The 23,153-nt window shown below is 43.0% G+C and overlaps 1 protein-coding gene across 3 annotated transcripts in view; it reads left to right on the top strand.

The window, feature by feature from the left end:
• Positions 1–23,153, top strand: part of SMPX (small muscle protein X-linked) — a 57,783-nt gene that overhangs the window by 4,804 nt on the left and 29,826 nt on the right. For all 3 annotated transcript variants that reach the window (XM_048862893.2, XM_048862901.2, XM_048862883.2), the window contains exons 3-4: positions 4,024–4,110; positions 9,604–9,757. In XM_048862893.2, coding sequence (XP_048718850.1) covers positions 4,024–4,110; positions 9,604–9,744 — 228 coding nt within the window. In that variant the 3' untranslated portion in view covers positions 9,745–9,757. The remainder of the gene's footprint in view (positions 1–4,023; positions 4,111–9,603; positions 9,758–23,153) is intronic.

The following is a 23,153-nucleotide window of genomic DNA, read 5'->3' as shown; positions in this document are numbered from 1 at the left end:
TAATGGTTGTGCAGCATTTTGAAGCTGCAAGGCCTATATGTGGGTATAGGAGAGAGGTATTATTATTATAAAGTGTGATTTAACTGAACAGAGCTGACTTTTTTGTACAAAAAAGGCATAACTGTTTAAGAGAAGTCTTGGCTATGAAATCAGTGGACATTTTGCCATTGACTTCAGACGGGGAGTCAGGATTTCACCTGACTGTTATGTTAGAAAAGCAACCACTGCACAGACTGAGTTTTTTACTACATTTCTAAGGAAAGCTGTTGGAAGCTGCTGTAGTAAGAAAACCTACACCGCAACTGATGCCTATTTTTCTTGCAGCTATCTCAGATCCATGATACAAGGTGTCAGTGACTTCTATACACTGTAGCTTGTAGTGATTCATGGATTATGAGCTTTTGCTACTACATACTGATACAATAGGTCCTACATCTCGGGAAATGACAATGTATATTGTGCTACAGATATGGAAATGTAAGGATCCATATCCATACACTGACATGAAAAAATGTAGCTGAAGAAGCTGTCAATAATCTGTGTGTGAAATGTTGTCTGTAGTATTAGCTGATAATACATTCTGTCAACATTTACTGCTTTTGATTTTCCTCTCATTTAAGTGCTTTTCTGGTTTAGTGTTTTAGTGGAGGTCCTCTGTTCTGTTCAGAGCTCTGAAAACGTTCATATTTTCTCAATTTATTATAACACAGTTACCTTCAAGTGGCCCTACAGTTTGTTCATCTGTCCTTCTGGATGAATAGGGGTGACCATGACTCATGGGTCTCACCAATAACACTCCTAAACTGGCCTTCTGGGTTGTTTCAGGGCAGTAGAAGGCACTCAGACTCTCTGGTCTGTATATTCTGTCTCTGCAACACTCCCAACCAGAGAATCAAGTGACTGTAAAAATAAGTCCAGCTCTAGTAGTCCAGATCACTGTATAATAGGCCATCAAGCTGACACATCATACATTTTATCTGTCCATTTATAGTCAGAGAGTAATATTATCTATTAGAGAGACAAGGTGGGTGAGGTAATGTTTTTTATTGGACCAACTTCTGTTGGTGAGAGAGACAAGCTTTCGAGCGACACAGAGCTCTTCTTCAGGGCTGCAACCATATTTATCTATCATTCATTCTCTTTTCAAAAATCTTTGTTTTAAAGACACATTTAAACTAGCCTGCAACTTTCTGTCTGAACTCTCGAATAGATAACAGATCAGACTCTGAACTCAGCTGCACTGACATAACTCTAGAGTACTGCCATTGATTCCAACGGGGAGAAGCACTGACCACTGAAAGGTCATGGTTAAGGTGGTCAGGGGTTTGTGCTGATTTGGCTTCCTCCACTAGTGAAGACCCTTTGGAACGGCTGATGAAATATTAAGCTGCCCTGACTGGCAAAGCCCACAAGAGGAGGAAGCAATAGAAACTCTGCCCACCCTTCCAGTTGGATGAATCCCTCCTGGGGTGCAAAGGCACAGGTCTAAGGCAAAGAGGTGAAATTTGCCATTCCCTTTACCAGCAGGGTGAATTTGACCCACGAATGACAATTCAAACACTATTAAGTGTAACTGACCAACTGGAGGCCAAACTGCTTAAGGTAATTATAACAACATACTTTCCAAATGAGAGGAATGGTGATCCAGTGTTGGAAAGCAAGCATGGAATTTGTGACCTGTTGTGCCACAGGCTTCCTATGTGGCCGCTTAGTTTCTCTTTGCCCATTTTATGGATGGGGACCTGAGGCAAAGAACACTTGCCTTCCTCACAGAGGTACTATGAAGTTAAATACATTAAAGATTGTAAGATGCTGAGATGCTCCTGGAGGCTATATGGGTATGTCTACAAGGCAATTAGACATCCATAACTGATTTGTGCTCGCGGAGCTCAGGCTAAACTGCTGTTTAATTGCAGTGCAGCATTTGGGCTGGGGTTGCAGCCTGAGCTCTGGGACCCTCCCACCTTGCAGAGTCATAGAGCCCAGGCTTCAGTCCGAGCCTGAATGTCTACAGCGCAACTAAACAGCCCCTTTGCCTGAGCCCTGCGAGTCTGAGTCAGCTGGAATGGACCAGCCGGAGGTTTTTAATTGCAATGTAGTCATACTCTGTAAGTACCTCAGATAGACATAGAACTTGCTCTCATTGCAGCCAATGTAGAGGGCTTTGCCACTGATTTTATTTACAGTAGAATTGAACATACTAGTGAACTTTCCTGAGCACTCCAACCTATTTGAACCAGAAAGGTGCTTGGGGTACTGGATCTAATTACTTCATGTGCTAATTAAACTGGATCCACATTACAGTATGCATTTTACTACAAATACTATTGTGCTTTCATTGCTCTAAAACTTTCATGAAGTCTGTAGATCTGCTTCTGGCACAAGGCACAAATCCATCAGCTATCAAGCAGATCTCCTTCCCACTAGCTGTGGCCCAATCCAGGATTCTTAGGAAGTCCAGCGGCTTTTCTTCTTCTTCTTTGTCCTTTATGCCACTTTTCCTAGTGAGGGTCATGGCGGAACCATGGAGAGTAGGGAGAATCAGACCTCCTTTTCCTCTGCGACAGATTCCAGCTCCTCCTGGGGGATTCCCCAGCGTTCCCAGGCCAGCCGGGAGATAGAATCTCTCCAGTGTGTCCTGGGTCAGGCTTGGGGCCTCTGCCCAGTGGGACGTGCCCAGTAGAGTTCCAAAGGAAGGTTCCCAGGGGGCATCCTTATCAGGTGCCTGAACCACCTCAACTGGCTCCTCTTGATCTGGAGAAGCAGCGGCTCTACTCCACGGCCCTCCAAAATAGCTGAGCTCCTCACCCTGTCTCGGAAAGTAAGCCCAGCCACCCTGTGAAGAAACCTCATTTCCACCGCTTGTACCCGCGATCGCGTCCTTTTGGTCATCACCCAAAGATCATGACCATAGGTGAGGATGGGGACATAGAGCGACCTGTAAATCGAGAGCTTCGTCTGAGAACTCAGCTCCTGCTTCACCACCACGGATCGGTGCAGCACCCGCATCATTGCCGCCACTGCACCAATCTGCCAGTCAATCTCCCGCTTCCGCTTGCTGTCACACATGAACAAGACCCCTAGATACTTGAACTCATCCACTAAGGGCAGGTGCTCTCCCCGGAGAGGACCATGACCTCTGATTTGGAGGTGCTGGTTCTCATCCCAGCCGCTTCACACTCTGCAGCAAAACGTTCAAGTGCACATCGGAAATCGCAGTCTGAAGAAGCAAGGACAACACCATCTGCAAACAGCAGAGATGCCACCTCCAAGTCCCCATACCAGATGCACTCCACAGCTCGGCTGAGCTGTGATATCCTGTCCATGAAAATCCAGCGGCTTTTTGACCAAGTTAATTAAAAAGCTGAAAAAACAGTCATCTTTAAGCACTGTTTGAATCTATTCCATCTAATAGCATTCCGTTGGTGTAAATCCAGCCTCAATCAAATTTGTGGGTAACACCAAAACTGGAGGGGTAGCAAATGTACAGGTGAACAAAACCAAACTGCAAAGTAACCCAGAGAACTTAAAGCAGTGGGGCTGCAGGCAATACAGGGAGCTAACTACTGATAAATATATTAATACTGTATGCACGGGGGAGGAAATAAGTAGCATGACTTCAAAAGGATGGTGGGTGTGGGGAACGGCCAAGCTGCCATTCTCATAATAGGAAAATGTGATTATTTCCATTTTGTCTCTCTAGTACCATCTTAATATTAAGCTTTTATGTAACTAATCACTATAGTTGCCACAGGCAAGGAGCAGGATCAGGAGCTGGAAGCTGGGTGGAGAGGGCCAGCAAGAGGATCTATATCTTCATAAGCGGCCCATAGAATGAAAGGGTTTGAGAGCCATCGCTCCAGCACCAACTCTGTAAAAACACTGCAGTGGCTACAAATAAAAAACACAGAGAGAGATTCACGCCGGTGATCCATTTTTTTGCAATTGCATCTTTGTCTGTAATTTCATTGCATTTAGACTTTTTTTTGGTGTGGTGAATCCATCATGGTTTCCTTCTGACAGGCTAATATCAACATCCCAATGGGAGCATTTCGACCTGGAGCAGGGCATCCTCCCAAAAGAAAAGAATTTATACCTGAAGTGGAGGAGGTAAGAAAAATAATATTTAAACTTAATGCAGGAGACTCTCTGCAGTTTATGTGCTATGCAGCTATCTAGGCTACAGTACAAAATGCCAATCCTAGTTATCACAGGCATGCGTATACCAATCCCAATTGGAAGTCAACCACTGACTGTTGAATACAGTTGTTATACCTGGTGTTATTTTTGAAGTCAAAACATACATGGTAATATAAACAAGTACCAGGGTATGTGGTCCTGCTTAGTTAAGAGAATGGCATCAGCAGTGACAGGTGAGGGGAAGGCAATGATGGGAAAGCAAACCAGCACTCTGGGGAGTATATATTGCACGGTGTATAGCCCTAGCATAGTTTACGCCTGACTGGGGCGATGGGAGACCAAGAGGGGGATTGTGACACCCCATTCTACTCCAGGGACACCGATGATCTATCCCTAAAAGGGAATATTTTTGGACAAATTATCAGCCTTTTTCCCCAGCTACTATAGACACTTCAGACTTGTAATTTTCTTACTGAAGGTTAATTCTTTCTTCTCCTCTTATCAGTTTCATTGTTAATCAAAACAGAAGAGGTTATTTTGCTAAATTCTCTTATATACTTTACAGTAATGATGCTCTGTTTATAAAGTCATTTTGGGGAAAAAACTGATCTAACTTATTTTTGAACAAGGCATTTTGGAAAGAAAATGTATAAAGTGACCTTGCAAGCACAGATGGTTTTCTCTTCTGAAAAAAAATTAAAACATATTTGCTATTTAGTAATTCAATTTTGAAGGAATGCAAAAGATATTAAAAAGAAACTAATAAAGCATGCACGAGGGTTGGTAGTATATTTGAGAAATAAGATAAATGGCTAGCACTGTTTGATTTAGTTGGATCATTGAATTATAGCTTTGCTCTTCAATTATGTGTATATTATATATGAAACAGGAACTATAGAATTAAAGTTTCTGCTCTGATCCTGTAGCCTTTACTTCCCCAAACCAATGGGACTATTCACATGAGTAAAGGTTCTGCTGAATTATACCTTGTGGTAGCAGTGGAACATAAATGTTCCCAGTGGATTTGTCTTTTCAGTTTTTTCTGTTTATTTAGCTTTTGCAGTACAATCCATGGTTCTATCTTTAAGGCCATTAGAGGCAAATCTATCTGAACATTATGGGCTATATTTTGAGAACCTCTCAAGGAAGATATGTGTCACATTCAATGGGCTGAAATCCTTGTAAGTTTTGTATGTGAAAAAAATTGAGTAAAAGGGCATGTAGCAAGCAAATTGAGTGGGAGGACATGGGAATTTCAAAAAAGAACACTGTCTCTTCACCTAGATATTTGCTTCCCTAATCTTACCACCATCCGGCATTTTATTGACTCTTTAGACCTCCTTTGATAAAGTTGGAGATCAAGTTCTAATCTCAGCTGCACAGTGCACATTGCACATGTAGTGGGGGATAATTTGAGGTACGTAGTTATGAATGCCACATATCTGAGATTAAAAAGTAACCCTAAAAATAATGTATAGAATGGAACATCTCCAAAACATGTCCAAACCTTACATGGTCCCAAAGACCAAAATGTAACCTAAGTCAGTTACAACACAGTACTACAAAAGAGAACTCTGTTGTAAGTGATTTAGGCAGCAATCATTTTTAAACAGGTCCTCTACAGATAGTTCTGGAATTGTAGTGCAACCAGGCCCTTATTCTTTTCTGCTTAGTCAAGTTATCAGGCAATGAAACTGTGTAAGAAAACAATACTGTCTGGTAACCATCTATGTCTCCTGAGACCTTCTGCTGCCTCCCTTCCACTCCTTCTCCATTAATTTACTTACTCTACTTGCCTTAATCCCAGATTGTGAGGTCACCTGGACACTGCTCAGTGCCTAGTACAATGTGGTCCTGATTCCTGATTGTGGTCCTCACACATTACCACAACAGAAACAATATATAATAGTAATAATAAATATAAAGGAAGCCAACACATATTCTTACTGTAGTACAGTATACTTTGTATGGTGCTTAAATGAAGTCAGAATTAGAGTTGGATTTATACTGTGATCAATTTTTTGTGATATCCACTCTAGTTTGTTATTTTTGTGCCCCATTAGCATTCTGTTTCCCCAAAGAGTAGTAGATTTACTTGTACTGGCTCTCACATTTGCAGTAAGCATGCACAAGTATTTCTATGAGAAATGATATATTTTAACTGGAACAGAATTCTGGAATAAACCTTTCACCAATACTCTGGCTCTTAGGCAGTGAAACAAGACAGACAAACATCTGATCACATCATTAGTAACATGCATGCACATGTAAGTTATTTTGCATGAATTAAATGACACAAAATTAAATACAAATGTATCAAGCCAATCAAACTTATAGTAGCCTAAATTTCCTGGAGATGATGCCTCATGAAAAGCCCTTGTGGCGAAGAAAAGGCAGAAGTTAAAATGTTTCTACAATTCTCTGCTGATCTGCTGCTTCTCCCTGAGAAATTGAAGCCACAGTAGATTCACTCTTCCTCCTGGAAAAACAATGAGAAATCCTTGTGGCACCTTAGAGACTAACAAATTTATTTCGGCATAAACTTTCCTGGGCTATAACCCACTTCATCAGATGCACGGAGTGGAAAATACAGTAAGCAGGTATAAATATACAGCACATGAAAGATGGGAGTTCCCTTACCAAGTGGGGGGGGGGGGGTCAGTGCTAACGAGGCCAATTCAATTAGGGTGGATGTGGCCCTTCCCAACTGTTGACAAGAGGGGTGACTATCAACAGAGGGAAAATTATTTTTTGTAGTGCTAATGGGGCCAGTTCAATCAAAGTGGATGTGGACCATTCCCAGCAGTTGACAAGAAGGTGTGAGTATCAACAGAGGGAAAATTATTTTTTGTAGTAACCCAGCCACTCCCAGACTTTATTCAAGCCTAATCTGATGGTGTCCAGTTTGCAAATTAATTCCAGTTCTGCAGTTTCTCATTGAAGTCTGTTTTTGAAGTTTTTTTGTTGAAGAATGGCAACTTTTAAGTCTGTTATTGAGTGTGCAGGGAGATTGAAGTGCTCTCCTACTGGTTTTTGAATGTTACAATTCTTGATGTCTGATTTGTGTCCATTCATTCTTTTGTGTAGAGACTGTCCGGATTGGCCAATGTACATGGCAGAGGGGCATTGCTGGCACATGATGGCATATATCACATTGGTAGATGTGCAGGTGAACGAGCCCTTGATGGTGTGGCTGATGTGGTTGGTCCTATGATAGTGTCCCCTGAATAGATATGCAGACAGAGCTGGCAACGGGGTTTGTTGCAGGGGTTGGTTCCTTGGTTAGTGTTTCTGTTATGTGGTGTGTAGTTGCTGGTGAGTATTTGCTTCAGGTTGGGGGCGCTGTCTATAAGCGAGAACTGGCCTGTGTCCCAAGGTCTGGGAGAGAGAGGAATCATCCTTCAGGATAGGTTGTAGATCCTTGATGAGCTGGAGAGGTTTTAGTTGGGGGTTGTTGGTGATGGCTAGTGGCGTTCTGTTACTTTCTTTATTGGGCCTGTCCTGTAGTAGGTGACTTCTGGGTACCCTTCTCGCTCTGTCAATCTGTTTCTTCACTGCCCACACTAACACGGCTACCCCTCTGAAACCTCTTCCTCCTGGAGCTATATTTGGTCAATCAATTACTAGAAATAATACTATTATTGTATTAATAGTACTATTAATACTATTGGACTGTCACCAGAACCTGAAATATTTTCAAAGGGGATTCCAGCAAAACAAGTTTCAGAACCCCTGATATAGAACTTAGGCTGGAAAAATCTTAAGTTCCTTGCTGGAAAACTACCTACCCACTTTAAAGTCAATTGAGATGAGATGTCCCGGTTGTAGACTGTAGGCACTGCCAAAGTATAAATGTTCAACTACTACAGTTAATAATAATAATAAATGGTCCTTTCTGGTCTTAATGTCAAGGAAACAGTAGGAATTAGAGATGGGAGGATGAGAGGGGAAGAATTAGGCTGTCTTCAATAACAGCATTGTACAGATGGCACCTGGCTTGACATCTTCTCACAGAGAGAAGCTGTCACCAGCTGTCTTGTACTTGTATTAAGACTAGCTTCACTGAAACCTAAATCCAAGAAACACAAGGTGATGTAATTGGGCAAAGAGAAAGATTCTGAAGACTTGGCCAAAACCATGACACCATCTTTTGAGGGCATCTACCCACCAATTGACACAACAAGGTAATACATAGTTCTGGGCTTGTTCTGTATGTTTCACTACTCCTGGACATCTGAATTACAGTTGGGTGAAAAACAGGTTTTTTTGTTCATTGGCAATTTAGAAAAGAAAAAAATGGGTTTGGATCAAACAAAGCATTGCATTTAAAAAGAATGAAATGTTTCCTTGTGATTTTGAGCATTTTAAAATAACTTTGAATTTTTAAAAATAAAATTAAAGGAAATTTTGAAAGGAAAAGTTGTTTCAGACTGAAAAATCAAAACATTTCATTTAGAAAATTTCAAAACTGACTGTTTTGATTTTTTCTGAACTTTTAAAAAGTTTTTTTCAAAATGAAAAATTCAGCAAAATCAACATGTACTCAAGAAGGTATGTGGTATCGCCGAATGTGCATTTTTGCTGAAAAAAAAAAAGTTGTATGTAGAAAAGTTCATCCAGCACTACTCCACATGGTGTTAGAAGCCAGAAATGCATCCCTTCCAGTCATAGCTGGACCAGCCAAAGTGATTTATCACCTCCAGCTTCAGTCATGGCCATGTACGACAAATAAGGGTTGTCAATGGAAGACCATGAAGAAGCTGCAGATAATACAGCATGTGGTAGGCCATGTTATAACTAACACAGATGACAAGAACATACCCCATCCTCACCTCCAATGCTCCAACACTCTACATTAGCTCCCTGTTTGAGTCCAGACCCAGGTCTTGGTCTTAATTTTAAAGATTCCCACTACGCTGTGTCGCAAATCTCTCAAAATCCATCTCTTCCACAGGGCCTGATCCAAAGCTCACTGAAGTCAATGGAAAAACTCCCATTGACTTTAATAGGCTTTGGATCAGGCCCTTAGTGCCCATGAGCTACCATCACAGCTCGGGAGTCGCAGAATATTAGGTTTCTCAGTAGCTAGAGCTCATGGCTATGTAACTTGACAAGATATTGGGTCATAAAAATGGACGTTTACTTTTCTTCCTTTTGACTGCCTATGGCACTCCACCAGATTCACTTCCCATTATTCCTTTAACATAGTAAATTGCTACTCACATGTAGAAAGATGTAAATCCTTGTGCATTCAGCACACTTTAAATGCATTTTTCAAAACATGTGCAGGCATCTCAAGGCATCTACTAACCAAGTTAATTCCTTCTTACAGCTGTCCAGTTTCCATTGTGATTACATTTAGCATCAAAAAAACCTTTTCACATTTCCCAATTAATCTGATCTCTGTTTATGCTCAAGAGATGTGTATGGTTATCGTAAGGTGACTATTTTCCCTTTGCACAGAGCATTCCTGCTTCTACAGAGGAGGAGAAGGAGAAGAAGCAGCTCCCAGGAGCCAAGAAACTTCCAGGCCCTGCTGTCAACTTATCAGAGATCCAGAATATAAAGAGTGAGCTGAAATTTGTCCCCAGAGCTGACCAGTAGTAGAAAAGAACAGGTGAGTAAAAGAGATCTTTCTTTACTGTGGCTTTAGGAACTACAGGCAGATCCAAAGCCCATTTATGTCAATGGGAACACACACACACACTCTCACAATTAGGAGTTTGTCTATGATCAGTAGCAAAGCTTTTAAATAGAAAAATTCATCAACATAGCAAAGACATTGATTTTAAAATTATTTTCACCTGATTTTGAACAAGTCTCTCTAAATCTCGGCCTCTGTTGTCTTACATTCTGGCTATTTTTGGACTTGAGTCCTAAAGCAAGGAACTTCCATCTCTATTAAAAAAAGCATTGGCCGATTTCCTTCAAAAGTCTGAATCTGTAAAGGTACATCAGGCAGTAACAACGAGGGTTCAGTTTTAAAGGGAGGGGGGGCAACTGAACCTGGCTAAAAATAGCAAAAGTGATTTGTGTCACATAGTATCTAACAGAACAGTTCATTTGCCAATTACTTCTATTGAAACAAGTCCTTTGTATCCTGGAGAAAGGGCAGAGGAGCTGTAAGTGAAATAAAAGAATGGCATCCGGAATCTTCTGCCTAGTCACATAAAAGAAGAAAAAGCAATATAGAACATAATGCAGGAGGATTCTGTAACTGCAGAACTGAAGAGTATCCGGGGCCTGGAAGGATATGATGTGCAATCAAAGTGATTTGGCCCAAAACACATTGTAACATTTATTTGTTTGTGTACAACATAAATGTGTCAATTTACAAAAAAACCCAACCAAACAAAAAAACCCTTTAATACTTTATTGTGTTTCGCCTTCTGTGGCAAAATGTTCCTGTGATTTTCAAGTAACAACAGAGGCTTTCTCCTTCGGAAACCTGGAAAAAGGGAAATTAACCTTTTTGTAAAATGTAATATTGTAGTCATCATATTAAACCAGTGCCCAGAGAAATATGAATTTTTAATGTAGAGCTTTAAAGTTTCCTCCTTCTATGAGAGATAGTCAGACCTAAATTTAACCCCAGATTTAGTTTCAGATGACTGTTATTCTTAGTGTTTGAAAATTGTTGTCTTATAATTAGTCTACTGGGGATCTGGCAATGATGATTATCACATGCCCTGAAGTGCAGTATAAGAAAATACATTGCTACATGGATGGATACCCAACTAAATTAAATCTTTAAAGCTGTTAGATCATCATACAGCAAAATAACTTGGCATTGCAGTTGTATTCCCTTCTTCCCCAACCCATCTTCTCATGCTTTTATTGCTTCTCAGGTTCGGAGAGTGACATGAATGGGGGTGCTGAGTCAGGTAGCTTAGGGAAAGTGAAGGGGTTAAAGAATGCCTTAGAAAGGGATGAAGGGGAACTTTTGGTTCTCTAGGGTCTTTTATATCCCAGCCCAGGGAGCTTCCATTAGGAGGTGGGGATGCTATGTGGTGCTGAATCACCAGCTGGGAGCAGCAAGGGCTAGTGCAGTGGGCCCAGTTCCTTCCCATTGGAGCCTAAGCTTTGGGTTGGCCATGACTGGAGGAGCTGCTCCAGGACTGGCAGCGGCATTGGTAGTCTAGTTGCAGGTGTGGGTAGAAGCAAAAGCGGAGACCACATGGTGCTGTAACTCCTTGTCAGGGCCGTGGGGTGGCAGGCCCAGCTCCTTCTTCTGGCCATGTTTATAAATGCGCTCACTTGGGTACCAATCATTTTAGCCAGAATTTGGTCTAAGGAGAGCGTTCAGCCATATGACTTGCCTATCATTGAAGTGTTGTTTAACTCACTAATAGGCTAACCTGACAGACCCTTGTACCCTTAGGTTGTTTGGCCACCATGTATCAACATTGTTATTTTCCAGCCTGTAGTGTGGCCCTGCTCCCCAGCCTTCCTCTCTCTATCATCACCCTTGTGCACAGACCATCTCGTTCACCTTCCTGTGAAGACAAAGTTCAGATTCCTTTGAGAACTGCAGCAAATAACTTTTCTCAGATATAACAGTCAAAACCCAAATCAGTTTACATTAAACAATAGAACTCTTAGGAAACAAGGAATGGCCACACTGGATCAGATCTGAGGTCCACCTACTCTGGTATCCTGTGGCTGACAATGGCCAGTGCTTCAGAGGAAGGTGTAAGAACTCCACAGGGGGGAAATAGGGGATAATCCGCCCCCACATTAGGGCTCATTCTGATCTCTAATAGCTAGAGATTGTTTTAAACCCTGACGTTTGGGATTGAGTTTACTGTTAATTTACAGAAATGAGTTAGGGTACATCTATACAGCAAAAAAGCTCCACAATAGCAGGTCTCAGAGCCAGGGTCAAATGACTCAGGCTTGTGCTACGGGGCTAAAAGTAGCAGTTTAAATGTTCCCGCTCGGGCTGGAGTCTTGGTGGATCTCAGAGCCTGGGCTCCAGCCCAAGTGGTTATGTCTGCACTGCTATTTTTAGCCCAGTAGTACAAGCCCCATGAGCCCAAGTCCCCTGAGACTCACTGCCGCTGGGTATTGTTGCAGTTTAGATGTACCCTTAGTCAAATAACAAGCACAGGAGGAGGAAGAGCTATGGAAAGATATCCTCAGCAGCCCTAGACTTTGTATGGTGGCGATTGTAGGGTTACCTCCTCAGTAACCCATTAGAAATCTGTCTGGCCTCTAAAAAGCTGTCAACAGAGCAGCATCTCTAACAGTGGCTTCACTTGAGAGAAATGAGCCTTCGGGTAGTAGGACTCTTTTACCCCTCAGTTATAAGAATGGCTTTCTTTGATGTGTAGATATCAATTATTTATAAAATATGTTTGTTTCCCTATTGTGGTGTTAGATGGTCACGTTAACTTTCCTTCCAATCAAACTCTTGCTTGTAAGTACAAAAGTATCATTTCTATTACCCAACATAGATTGCCTTTAAACTGCATCGTGCTTGAGAGGGTTTCCTTCTTTCTTTCCCCGGTCATTGATTCAGACATAGCCTTCAGTTAGCTTGTCCTTTGTCCCCCACATTTAAGCAGAACAAGAGGAAACAGCTAACACTGAAATACAATAATACAAACCCTAGGCATCTCCTCTAATGAACATGCGTTGTCCTGCTAACATTTGTACTCTACATCTTGCTTGTACTTTGCCATGGTATCAGCTCACATTGATAAGTCAGCACAGCCTTGGAGTTCCAGATTAAGGGGAAAACCTATCCACTTCCCTATGCTTGAGCAGCTGGGCCTGGCACTGTGGCACAGGGAGAAGGGGGCCATCAGAGCTGGGATGAGATTGCAGAAACCTCCCTCCGGGACCCTGAGTAGTAACACCGGCAAATAACAATAATAATAAAAAAGTCACTGCATGTTTGTTGCTTCCACCTCCAGGCTGCAGTAGAGTCTGCAAGTCTGCATTCCCCCCACACTCTGTACATCCAGCTTCCTGCCCTATCTCTCCCCACCAGGGTATATGACTGATGGATCTGATTGTCTGGAGCGTCACCAGCTCCATACACACTCCTCCCCAAAGCCCGCTGGCTGCTGGGGTACATTCCATCCCCACTGAGCTGGGCTTCCTGGCATGGAGTTCTGAAATCCTAGTTTTCTTCTGCACTGCAGTAATTGCGATGGAGCCAAGGGTCAGGGGGCAGGGTTGTCTCATCAGAGGATAGTACAATATGCTACCACATCCTGTGTATACCCCTCTTGCGCGGGGGCAAGGCGGTAGTGTCATAGAGAGCACAGTAGGGGAGATGAAGGAGTTAGTTTTGGTATTAGGCAAATATGAAAAATAAATTGCATTGCAGAAGGTTTTCTTAGAAAGATTTATATTTTTACTCTTTTTTGAGCTTTAAATGAAATAACATAGCAACATGTTTTATGACAAGGAGCACCTCAAGCTTACGTATATAAGGATCCACTATCACATATGTCTTAATAGCCTGTCTCCTTACATAATGCAGAAAAAACTCCCAGGATACTTCCATAGCACTTATAGGATTATCCTGTGGTGCCCTGATGGGAGAGACTCCTTAGGACTATGGCAAAGTACTGAATACCAAAATGGAAGCCTTCTCTCTCCTCCACACCTCCAAAGAGAGGTCCTCAACTTGGCTAAAGATGGAAGGGCACATTCATAGCCTAAGTCTTGCCAATAATTTAATATCCTCAACCTCTCAGTTTCCGTTGATCTGGGCAAGAATATAAAAAATATATATATAACTAAAGGCAGATCAAAGGATCCTTGTGTCAGATCTCACCCACTCTCTGAGCAGCTTGTAACAGTTTGGTGTAATGACTAACAGATGTAAAGGAAATCAAGATAGTGCAGCTGTGCTCCTGTTTAAGAACTTTAAGTAGGAGGCAGATCGCACAGTCCAGAGTGATGAGGGAAAAGTATGGGCTAGATGAGTTTTTGGCACTCAATTTAACATGATCGCTCATTAGGGTGACCAGATGTCCCAGGGGCTTTGTCTTATATAGGCAACTATACCCCTTTGCCTTAAAAAAAAAAGTATCCGATTTTTCACACTTGCTAGCTGGTCACCCTGCCTCTCACCCACTCATTCACTGTTTAGCCCAGTGTTTGTCTGAGGTAGGTTTTGCATTCTTTACCCCTAGTTTCTCTTTTGTCAACTTCAGAGAGGATCAATCCCTGATCCTCTGCTAAGGGGGCTATTTTCAGTATGGCCAACCCCAAGTGGTCAACAAGCATGTCAGACCTCCCAAAATTATGACATTGGCTTTAAAATTAATAATTGTAGTACATAATAAATAATAAGTATAATAATAACCATCAATAATAAATAATAGTACATTATTTTGGGTCGTTTTGGTTGCCTTCTAGTTTTTGAGCCTTTAGAGTGTGGTCAGGTCATGTTTTCAGGCTTCTCTCTGCGACCACAAGGGCTAGGAACGTTTCTTTTAAAAATGAAAACTGAGATTCCCACATAATCACTTGTCTCCAGGTGCTGAGACGTCAGGAAGAACACCAAATAGCATGAGATTCACAATAAAATCATCAGTCGGTGACACAGCCTCATTCCCACCTGCTCCAGTTCTGAGTCAATTACTCTCCCCTATCTTTTTCTTTTAGAGACCAATTTCTTCATATGTTATTTCCCATGACTAGACAGGGCAGTGAGCTCCTGGAAGCTGAGTAAATGGCGAGGCTGTTGCCTCTGAAGCAGACTCTCACTGCCACCAGGAGCCACTGCTGAGACCCTCCACTCCCTCTCCTCCACTACCCATCAAATGTTACTGAGAGCAGCTACCATTAATTTCCTGCCCCTTTGCAAATCAAGGAGAGTTTTCCTAGAGAGCCAATGACATCCTATGGCTTAAATGGGGGAATGGAGGTAGAGAAAAGATTGAGGAGACTTTGACTGCTTATATCCCTCAGCACAGATGAAGGACCCTAGGAAATTTTTATGAGAGTTACACAGGGTAGAGTGAGGGAAGGAACACACTCCTTCCTACTGATGGGCAGGAGCACCTATATGAGCCAATCAAACAGGCAATAACTGAGCGTTGCCCTTTTGGACATGAAAACTAACTGCACTGTCATCTTGTCAAGGTTCCTTCCCCACTCTGAACTCTAGGATACAGACGTGGGGACCTGCATGAAAACCTCCTAAGCTTATCTTTACCAGCTTAGGTTAAAACTTCCCCAAGGTACAAACTATTTTACCCTTTGCCCCTGGACTTCCACTGCCACCACCAAACTTTATCTGGGTTCCTGAAAAAACATAGTTTGGACACATCTTTCCCCCCAAAATCCTCCCAACCCTTGCACCCCACTTCCTGGGGAAGGTTTGGTAAAAATCCTCACCAATTTGCATAGGTGACCACAGAGCCAAACCCTTGGATCTTAGAACAATGAAAAAACATTCAGTTTTCTTACAAGAAGACTTTTAATAGAAGTAAAAAGGAATCACCTCTGTAAAATCAGGATGGTAGATACCTTACAGGGTAATTAGATTCAAAACATAGAGAATCCCTCTAGGCAAAACCTTAAGTTACAAAAAGGATACACAGACAGAAATAGTTATTCTATTCAGCACAATTCTTTTCTCAGCCATTTAAAGAAATCATAATCTAACACATACCTAGCTAGATTACTTACTAAGTTCTAAAACTCCATTCCTGTTCTGTCCCCGGCAAAAGCATCACACAGACAGACACAGACCCTTTGTTTTTCTTCCTCCTCCCAGCTTTTGAAAGTATCTTGTCTCCTCATTGGTCATTTTGGTCAGGTGCCAGCGAGGTTACCTTTAGCTTCTTAACCCTTTACAGGTGAGAGGATTTTTCCTCTGGCCAGGAGGGATTTTAAAGGGGTTTACCCTTCCCGTTATATTTATGACACACCTTCAAAGCAAGCATTCAAAGATTACAGAGCATTTTGCTCAACACTGGAAAAGACCTGCATTAATTTTTCTTTTAACAGAAATGTGCAAAACAATTCTTTACATTCACCAACATCTTTATTTTAAACAGATAATGTTTATACTTGGATGAGACATCCACAGATGAATAATTCAAAGAACTGTCATATTTTATAGAAAATGTGACAAGAAGCATGTACTGGTAGTTAAAATTTAAACAAATTATATCCCATTATAGCACCTCTTATGTTCAGGAGCTAATTTCCAGAGAGTTTGAAGTTGTGAACACTTGTGCATGCACCTCCCTGCCTCAGTTACGTTTACCCCCCTCAGAAGTTCTAATACACTCTAAGCAACAAAAAGTTTCTCACACGAGTGCTGTGGGGTCAGCAAATAGACCTTTTCATTTCAGTCTACAATGAGGGACAGAATTTTTCAGATCAGCAGGGAGAAGGTTCTAGCTAATTGGTTCAGAAGCAGACAATGCCCTACTTCCATATCATTTTGTGTGTGTGTGAATTAGGGCTAATTGGTTTCCTTCGATCATGGTGTATTACATAATACTGTGTGCTGAGCCTTTGTTGTGAGACATATTTATACACTGAAAACTAAGTTTCCAACAGTGCTGTTCTTGCATAACTTTCTAAGGATTAGGTTACTGTTTAATCACTGGTGAGTTGGAAGCATCCTACAAAGGAAGCCCAGAAACATAGGATGACTCTGGAAGCTACCGGGCTGCAGGTCTCCCTTTCGGTGGAACAGCTTACTTCCCTGATATGCTGGCCAGTATGTGGGAAGATGGAGCACAGCCATTGCTCTGCCTCTTGCCTGCCTCTCTCTACATATGCAATATAAATTACATCAGTTAAAAAAAAACAGTTGGAATGCAGTCTCCTTAGAACTTTCTGAACATGTGATTATCTAGCCCTAAAATCTAAGGCTCCATTTCTACAATCTGATCTGTGTAGACCAGAGGTGGGCAAACTACAGCCCGTGGGCCACATTCAGCCCTTGGGACCCTCCTGCCCGGCCCCTGAGCTCCTGGCCCAGGAAGCTCGCCCCAGGCCCCACCCCTGCTATCCCCTCCGGGGATACTGCTCTGGGCAGTGGAGCTGCGAGCTCTTGCCGGGCAGCACAGCTGCAGAGCCTTGGCCTGACCTGGTGCTGTGCGGTGGCGTGGCCGGCTCCAGCCAGGCGGCACGGCTGCCTGTCCTGGTGCTCTGGGTGGTGCATCTGTAGCGCCGCCAGCCACTGGTGCTCCAGGTAGTGCGTTAAAGGGGCAGGGAGCAGTGGGGGTTGGATAGAGGGCAGGGGAGTTCGGGGTGGTGGTCGGGGGTGGGGATGTGGATAGGAGTCAGGGTGGTCAGAGGGCAGGGAACAGGGGGGTTGAATGGGGGCAGGGGTCCCGGGGGGAAGTCAGGAATGAGAAGAGGGGTTGGATGGGGCGGCGGGGGGCAGTCAGGGGAAGGGGTTCCGGGGGTAGTCAAGGAGAAGGGGTGGTTGAATGGGGCAGAGGTCTGGGGGGGGGGCAGTCAGGAATGAGAGGAGGGGTTGGATGGGGTGGCAGGGGGCAGACGGGGCAGGGGTTCTGTGGGCGATCAGGGGACAGGGATCAGGGGGGTTGGATGGAGCAGGAGTCCCGTGGGAGGCTGTCAGGGGGTGAGAAGCAGGGGGGGTCGGATAGGGGGTAGAGGCCGGGCCATGCCTGGCTGTTTGGTAAGGCACAGCCTCCCCTAACCGGCCCTCCATACAATTTCGGAAACCCGATGTGGCCCTCAGGCCAAAAAGTTTGCCCGCCCCTGGTGTAGACAGACTCTGATTCCCACAGAAAGTCTCGCTGACATAAACGGAGCTTTGCATAGGCTTAAAGGCCCATGCATGTGGATCCAGGTGCCTTTGGTCAGTAGTTATATGGTCTGCAGGAGAAAAATACATACAGTAATATATGATTTTTCTTGGGAGCATCACACAGAACATAGTTACAGAGCTATGAATGAGATTATATAGTGGTTTTACCTACCTATACAGGGGAATTATATCATCATCTTAAGCCATGTGCAGTGCACCCATATATTATGGTGACAAGCCTGTAATAAATATTACAACTACTTAACCATACAAAGTTCAAGCACCATAGATTGTAAGTACCTTAATCAGAGTAAAGGGCTAAGTGCTCTCAAACACACAACATGCAACTCAATCCCTTATTAATGGCACAACGCTTTTTATCAAACTTACATAAATTGTAGTCAATTAAACTGACAGAGTGATTCGAAATATCATAGCTTGGACATGACAATCAAGCTAATTTATTTCTCATAGACTTAGTCCCCTCGTCATTTCATTTTATAATGTTTTCCTCCTGTCATTTGATAGGAGACTACCTAATTAAGTTTTCACAGCCCGGCACTCAGGAACCATCTAAATTACTTTTTAAATGTACTTTGGATTTTTTGTCATCTAATTTGAAACTTTGTACTGATGTCATACAGGCTACTTATAAGGAATATATTCTATTGCCTTTAAATAGGACAGTTTTAAACATATGGAGCCAAATCTAGAGATCCCCTTGCTCCTTTCTCCCTCAGTCTGTAGTTCGGCAAACTTTCATTGGGTTCAGTGATAGTTTGCCAGTCTTGAGGCCTTATCTGTATTTGGGATTAGCCCTGAGTCAGCAATTGATGGCCAACAACTGGTGCAGTTGCATGATTTCACCTGTACTTCATTTTGATGGATGTCACTCAGTTTAGTCCCGAGGTTACCTCAGTGCCACACAAATTGGATGACCTGTCACTTTTCTTGTTGAAAATTATTAGCATTGTAAATAAAGAGTCATGAAATTGAGGCTGAAGTCCAAATTGATTACATTAAGGGAATGAATCCCACAACATTTTCAAGTTTCCTCTCATTCTGAGCCTTTGTCACATGTTATATTCCACATTTGAGCATTGGCATGTTGTAACTGCTCTGGGGAAAACATCTAGTGTAGATAACAAAAGCCAGTTCAGCAAACCTCTGCTTGAAATCTCAAGTCAGCCAAACCAGTACGAACAGTGGCTTTCCTTGTCTACGTTTAGGGATTGCATTGGTGCAACTAGGTCTGTAATGGACCACCAATGCAATAAATCCCAATGACCAACAAGGACAGAGTAAAAGCCTCAGCATTGAGGCCCATAGTCAGAAGTTCCCCTTCCTTTGGTAACATTTACTTTGAGTTGATAACACTGTTATTAATCCTTCAGCTTTTAATTCTCTTGGGTCTTTGTTCATGTTTGTTGCCTTGGAGCAAACCTTGTTCTAAATTGCTACTATGCCCAGCACAACCATACAGAGCCACTCACGATGCACAAAGGCACTCCTGGAGCAAACAACAGCAATCAAAAAAGAGTGCAATCTCCACTCTTCCTGTTCCAAACAAACTCACAGACAAGCAAGCAAACAAGGGGCAGACAAAGAATATAAGAGCTTTTACTGAAGAAACATGAAAAAACGGAAAAAGCATTCCCATAGCAAGACTGCTTCAACTCATGGGAGGGGAACCCATGACAGTAAATATATAGTATTATTTTAAACCTTTGGGGATGCGGCCCTTATACTGAAAACTAAGCAAGCACAAATGTATACAGAAATGGAATAAAATGTCAATACACAAAGCCTTAGAAATGTATGTTCAGGCTTAAATAGGCAGAAGCCAGGGAAGCAGACTTACTGCTGTCACTGCTCTGTTGTTCCTGGGCCCTGTGTCAGTCCCAGAGTTTTCCAGTAATAGACACTATACCCTCCTCTGGGTATGCAGAGATGAATTAAGGACACATTGCCCTTTAGATATCAATTTCTGAATTCCCTTGCTTTTGTGAGTTGGTCTGTAGCCCATTCAATTGATCAATGCATCTATGGGTTTGAGTGCTTTTTTGTCTGGGGGAGGGAACAGGGAAGGACTATCAGAAGGAAGGTACAATTAAATTTTTAAAAGCAGAAAGGTTCTTTCAGGAAAGAGAAGAGACATTTTTCAAGCTGTCAGGACTGGGATATTCCTTCATCTAAGGCTTCCTCAAAGAAGTGTCTCATATGCGAGGACAGTTCAGAGGGTCAGGTACTCTGGTAAGGATGCCACCTAGGGAGCCAGTAGACTTCATTCAATATTGGGGTCCTCACATCACTGCTCCATTGAGGTGACCAAGGACCAAGTTTGTCCGGGTGGGTTCTATGGAAGGTTCTTGGGAGCATGTGTATAATGATCTGGTTCCCAGGACCAGTCTTCTGTCTCCAGTCAACGAGTTACCATATCTTCCCTCTTTGTATCTGGGGTCTAGGATCTTGTGGACAAGGTATTCACCTTGGCCTTGGCCTGGTAGAAGGAGAGGTTGTTTTCGTTTGGGAAAGGAATTGACAGAAGGGTTTAGGAGGGAGACACGGAATACAGGGTGCACCTTAAGATAGCAGGGAAGTTGAGTTCAAAGGTTACAGGATTGATTTACCTACAGATCTGGTAGGGTCCTACGTACTGGTGGTCCAAGTTTACATAAGGGTCTGCCTGTCTTCAGGTCTTTGGTGGGTAGCCATACCTTTTGTTTTACTGCAGATGTAGGGCCCTCCTGCTGGTGATGGTCAGCCTGATGTTTGTATGCTGTGTTGGTTACATCTAGGTTTTGTTTAAACTCTTCCTGTGTTTGGTGGATTTGATGAACCAGGAACTGTGGGTACAGTGGGCAGTGCATGGTGAAAACGGGAGTGGCAACCATAATTTGCACACACACACACAAAAAACAGGCTCATTTTGGTTGAGGCATGATCTTCATTGTTGTATCTGAATTCCATGTATGGAATCAGTGAAGCCCAGTCATTTTGGTGGTGGATTTTGAAGCATCACAGGTATTGTCCCAACACCTGATTCACTCTTTCTGATTGGCCATTGATTTGTGGGTGATAGGCAGTTGATACATGGAGACAACAGCTCTAAGAAGAAGAACACCTCCTGCCAAAACTGAGAAATAAACTGGGAACTCTAGTCTGAGGTAATGTGATCCAGGAGGTGGTGGAGGCAGAACACATATGTGATGAGGAGATGAGCAGTATCTTTGGTGGTGGGAAGATGTGCACAGAGAATGAAGTGTGCCATCTTTGTCAGTTGATCCACTACTATCAGTATGGTATTGTATGGTATCCCTCAGATTCTGGTAGTTCAATAATGAAGTCCATTGTAATTTAGCCCAAGGCCTCAAGGGGGTCTCAGTGGGTATTAACATCTCAAAGGTTTTAGTTTGGGGAACTTTGGTATGACCACAGGCATTGCAAGAGCTGACATAGGCCTGAAAGTCAGACCACAGTTTTGGCCACCAGAATGACTAGTGTGCCATGGGAGTGGTTTTTGCCTTGCCTGGCATAGGGGATGTCAAGGCAAATGCATAGGGCCTCCAAACAGGGGTGTCCCTGAGGGATTTAGATGTGCCCACAAATGAGGAGGAGTCCATCCTTTGTGTGAGCTTACCCTGGGGTTTAGTGTTGGAAGTTTGGAGTGTCTGGACGAAGGGGTCACTTGGTAGGGCAGAACATATGGTCATGAGCAAATCAGATAGCGATGATCCTCTGAGGAAATGATGTGGTTTTAGGATGCAGGAGGCTCTTCTTCAGGTCCCTTAGGATCATTGGCATATTCCCCTTTGTGGGACATAGCATCTGGCTTACTGTTGCAGGAGTCAGGGTGGTAGGTGATAGTAAAATCAAACCTAGAAAAAAAAGAGAGCTCTGCATAGCTGTTCTTGGGTTAGGACTTTAGCAGAATGCAGGTGTTCTAGATTTTTGTGATCAGTGAACACCTGAACTGGGTGTGTGGCTCCTTTTAGATAATGCCTCCAGGTCTCAAAAGCCACTTTGATGGCAATCAGCTCCTTCCCCAAAATTTCACAGTTATGCTTGCAGGTGTGAACTTGCAAGAACAGTATGCACCAGGATGAAATTCTGTTTCTGGGACAGCACCACACCAACGGTGACATTGGGGGCTTTGGTTTCCAGGATGAACAGTTGACTTTGGTCAGGATGTATGAGGATGGGCGCAGAGGTGAACGCCACCTTCAGGTGATCAGAGACTTCTTGGGCTTCTGGCATCCAAGAAAACTTGGTGGTTTTTTGCAGCAGAGAGGTCACAGGGGCCAGGATTCAGGAGTGGTTCCATATAAAGTAGTTCCATAGAAATTCACAAACCCAATAAAGTGCTGAATTTCTTGAATGCTTCACTGGGTTGCCCAGTCGTGAACCACTTCCACCTGCCAGGGATCCTTGCAGACCTCGTTGGCGGATGGAATGTAGCCTAAGAATTCCATGGTGGGTTGACCGAAGATGCATTTCTGCAGCTTAGCATAGTGCACCTATTGATGGAGTCTTTATAGGATTTTGCACACATGCTGGTGATGCATAACTTGATCTTCAGAGAAAATTAGGATGTCACCTAAGTAGGTGACCACATACTGGTCCAGCATATCTCGTAAGACATCATTAATTAGATGTTGAAAGGTTGAAGGTGCGTTAGTAAGTCCAAAAGCATCCCCAGATTTTTGAATTGGCCATACCAGATGTGAAAAGTGGTTTTCTATTAATCCCTGACCGGATTCTGACTAGGGTGTATACCCCCCTGAGGTCTAACTTGTTGAATACTCAGGCTGATCTTACCCAAACCAGAGCTCTGGGATCGGGGTAGCAGGTATAAATTCTGCACTGTGATTTTATTTAGGGCACAGTAGTCAACATAGAGTCTAAGAAAGCTGTCTTTCTGTTTCACAAAGAGGACGGGGCCCCAGTCATGGATGGGGAACTCTGGATCAAGCCGTTCTCCAGATTCTTGTGGATGCAGTGCTTAAGGGTGGCTAAATCAGGTACTGAGATGGAATATATTTAGCTAAACAGAATCTTGGCTCCAGGCTGTAAATTGATCAGGCTGTCATATTCCCGGTAAGGGGGTAGTATGTCTGCATTTTGTTTTTTGAATTTTTGTTTTTTAAAACTCTTGGTATTTTGCAGGGATTGTGACAGCTGACCCTAGTAGCAAGGAGGCCTTCCCTGTTGCCCAAGCATCTCTCCCTGTTTCTGAAGCCTGGACAAAGCG

Source organism: Caretta caretta, chromosome 1 (assembly GCF_965140235.1).
Source record: "Caretta caretta isolate rCarCar2 chromosome 1, rCarCar1.hap1, whole genome shotgun sequence".
Classification (NCBI taxonomy): Eukaryota; Metazoa; Chordata; order Testudines; family Cheloniidae; genus Caretta; species Caretta caretta.
This window is presented reverse-complemented; position numbering and strand designations above follow the sequence as displayed.